The sequence below is a fragment of the Copadichromis virginalis genome, linkage group LG7 (assembly GCF_057382275.1).
Source record: "Copadichromis virginalis isolate Kocher_CV1m ecotype Utaka linkage group LG7, C_Virginalis_male_GT1.1, whole genome shotgun sequence".
Classification (NCBI taxonomy): Eukaryota; Metazoa; Chordata; class Actinopteri; order Cichliformes; family Cichlidae; genus Copadichromis; species Copadichromis virginalis.
The window spans coordinates 32,151,650-32,155,035 of NC_140624.1; the positions used below are offsets into that span (position 1 = coordinate 32,151,650).

At 42.9% G+C, this 3,386-nt stretch overlaps 1 protein-coding gene across 1 annotated transcript; it reads left to right on the forward strand.

The window, feature by feature from the left end:
- Positions 1-2,811, forward strand: LOC146705414 (uncharacterized). The gene is made up of 3 exons (XM_085463065.1): positions 1-1,838; positions 1,923-2,003; positions 2,492-2,811. Exon 1 carries the CDS (start codon positions 118-120, stop codon positions 1,450-1,452), a length of 1,335 nt encoding a protein of 444 aa, XP_085319191.1. The 5' UTR covers positions 1-117; the 3' UTR covers positions 1,453-1,838; positions 1,923-2,003; positions 2,492-2,811.
- The last annotated feature ends 575 nt before the right edge of the window (positions 2,812-3,386 follow it).

Below are 3,386 nucleotides of genomic sequence, written 5' to 3' on the forward strand. Positions count from 1 at the left end.
AGGAGTGGAACCAAAGATATATTGGTGATCACGGACCACTTCACTAAATTTGCAGTTGCTATCCCAACACCTAATCAAAAGGCCCGCACAGTGGCAAGGTGTCTGTGGGAGAACTTTATGGTACACTATGGCATCCCAGAAAAATTGCATAGTGACCAGGGTCCAGATTTCGAGTCCCGCACAATCAAGGAGCTCTGTCAGGTGGCTGGTATCCACAAGGTGAGGACAACCCCATACCATCCTAGGGGCAATCCTGTAGAACGATTTAATCGTACCTTGCTTGATATGCTAGGAACTCTCCGTGATCAAGATAAGTCCTGTTGGCGTGACCATGTAAGACCCCTGGTCCACGCTTATAACTGCACCAGGAATGAAGTGACTGGTTTCACCCCGTACGAACTGATGTTCGGACGCCAACCTCGGTTGCCAGTTGACCTTGCATTCAACCTGCCAGTGCAAGAGGAACAACACTCATCTCACTCTGAATATGTGCAAAAACTCAAGTCACGTCTCAAAGAAAGCTACAAGTTAGCTATGGACAAGGCTGCAAAGATGGCTCACAAGAACAAAATGAGGTTTGACAGACATGTAACTGCATCAGACTTGGAAGCTGGAGATCGGGTATTGGTCAGGAATGTCCGTATCCGGGGCAAACATAAGATTTCAGACAAGTGGGAACACACTGTGCATGTAGTGGTGAGAAGGGCAGGCAACCTCCCAGTATATACAGTTAAGCCTGAAAACAAAGATGGTCCCCTAAGAACACTACACCGGGATCTGTTGCTACCATGTGGCTACCTACCTGTGGAGGAAAGCAGTGAGCATGTACAGAAGCCAGTGTCACGCAGGCCAAGAACCCGTGCAAATCCAGCGCTAGAGGAAGAGAACTCCTCAGACGAAGAAGATGATTTGCTCATTCCTGTTTGGTTGAGTTCCCCTGTCCACACAGTGAGTGAGAGTCCTGTAAATGTTCCTGATATTGACAACCCACCTGTTTTTGACAGCCAATCTGATTTTGGCAACATACCTGATATGCCTAACAGTACTACAGATGATACTGAGTACTTATCTACCAATGGAGTCACACCGACCGAACAAGTGGATGAAATAACCTTAACTGAAACTGACTCACCTGTTGATGACCCAGACGTCCAAGAAAGGCAACTTCCATTTCAGGAGGCTGGCACCAGAGGTGCGAATTCTGAGGAGAGAGTGGAGGAGATAGTCCCAGTGGATACAAGGGAAAACATGGATACAAATGATTCTGTAAGGAGATCTGAGAGAAACCGTCGTCCGCCACGACGGCTTGACTATACGGAGCTAGGCAATCCTCTGATCACTGCAGCAAAATCATTCTTGCAAGGACTGTCTTCAGCTTGGGCCGATGTCATCAGTGATGGTGAAGAGCCTGCTTCGCCCTCTTCCTTGACCCGTCAAATAATCATCATTTAACTGTCTACCATGCACAGGGACGTGCATGAGTTCAGGAGGGGAGGGTGTAGCCCAGATGAAAAATATCATACTTATTCTCTTTATATTAACTGTCTACATCAGCAAAACGTCATATTTCCTATGACCATTGAATGCACCTAGCTCAGCAACCAATCAGAGCCTACCCAGGCCGCATTGACCCTGTCAGCCAGGAAGTGAGGTGGAGGTGCATGGTGTCCCGGGTTTTTTCTCATCTCAGCAAGAGGAGTGGAGGCATCTACTACTCAAACTGAGAAATCCACGGACAAAAGAGAGGAAAACTCAGGATTGAGAGGAAGGAAAGCCAGCGTACTTACCTGCTGGAAGTCCGGAGTCGAGTGGCTGGATGAAGGAGAGAGGCAACGTCGGTAAGACGAGTGTTGTTCTGATGGAAAAAAACTTGTAGAGACTTACCGTCGCGATCATGCTAATGCTAGCTCGGTGTCTCACAGGCTAACCACTCACCTTTCATCCGGAGAGCTGCTGCAATTCCAACGCCAGTGTGTGTTGGGCTTTTGTGAAACAGAGCAACGGTGAGCAACATGTTCTTAGCTGCTCTAAAGCTAAATTTTGTCAGTTCACTGTGAGTTTAAAGTAATCTAGAGGGTAATTTTTAGTGCATTTCTCTCTCACGAATAGGCCTATAGTGTGGAGAAATTAAGCACACTGCTTTAATGCCTCTGAACTGAACTCACATGTATATTTTGTTGCTTATTTGCACATAGTTCTGAATTTGTTATGGTGTATTGTATTTTGAGTGTCAATGGTTACTTACCATAAGTATTGTTTAATTAATGTTTACATGAATAGAGAAATATTTGAGCAACTTAGATGTTTAGTTCTCATAATTGATATGCTTGAAAATTGAATGTTGTACAACAGAACTGTGAGATTTGATAAGATTTAAGATGTTGATGCAATGAATATGAGGTGATGCAATATTTTGATTTTGTATTTTAACCTTAAACAATGCATCTGAAACAGACTGATTAGAATGTACATTTTATGACCTGGATTATAGGTCAGGTTTTTTGGAGAGGACGGAAAAGTCCAAGGACCAGGACGATATTCTGGTTGTGATAGATGGCGAGCCAACCACTTTGAGGACGATCTACCCCAAAGAAGATACACACCACACACTCATACATTCCAGTTACATTCACAAGGACCTTTGAAGTTGGCTATCGCCAGCTTAACTCTAAATTCTTAAAGGGCCCCAACGAGTACTTTTATTTTGTTGAGTGTGCACACTATTTATTTTATTTTATACTTTATCTGTACAAATTGGACAAATACCTGTTATACTTTGTAACAATACAAGAGTGGCTACTCAAAAGTTAACATTGTGTCCAGGTCATTATTGCTGCTCAATACTTTGGCTCCATACGAATTTGGTGTCTTCTGATTCTGGCCAGGGTCTTATTACGAGCCCAAGTAATTATTGCGCTGTAATTCACCTTTATACCTTAAAGTTGGTTACAGACACATCAAGCAACTACAAAGAAATGTGAAATTACATCAAAAAGGAACAAAGGGACCAAAAAAAACCAGAAGCCAAAAGTCCACAAACGGAAAACTAATCCAATACAAAGAGACACACATCAATCACAAAGAGACCCAAAAAACACAGTAGCAGCAAAAATTACAAAATCTCCAAAACAGAGACACAGAAGTGAGACCTCAAGCAGCTACAAAGAGATGCAAAATGACCAGAATGAATTGTAGATTCAGAAGAACAGCCACAATTACCACAAGGTAACAAAAAATAAATAAAAAATCACAGACACTCAAAATGACCACAAAGAAGCACACCAGCTGCAGAGAGTTGTAAACAGACCATAAAAGTGTAAACACACAATAAAAAGAGACAAGTACAAAAAAATGTAAAATGACCGCAAAAAGGTGACAATCCACAC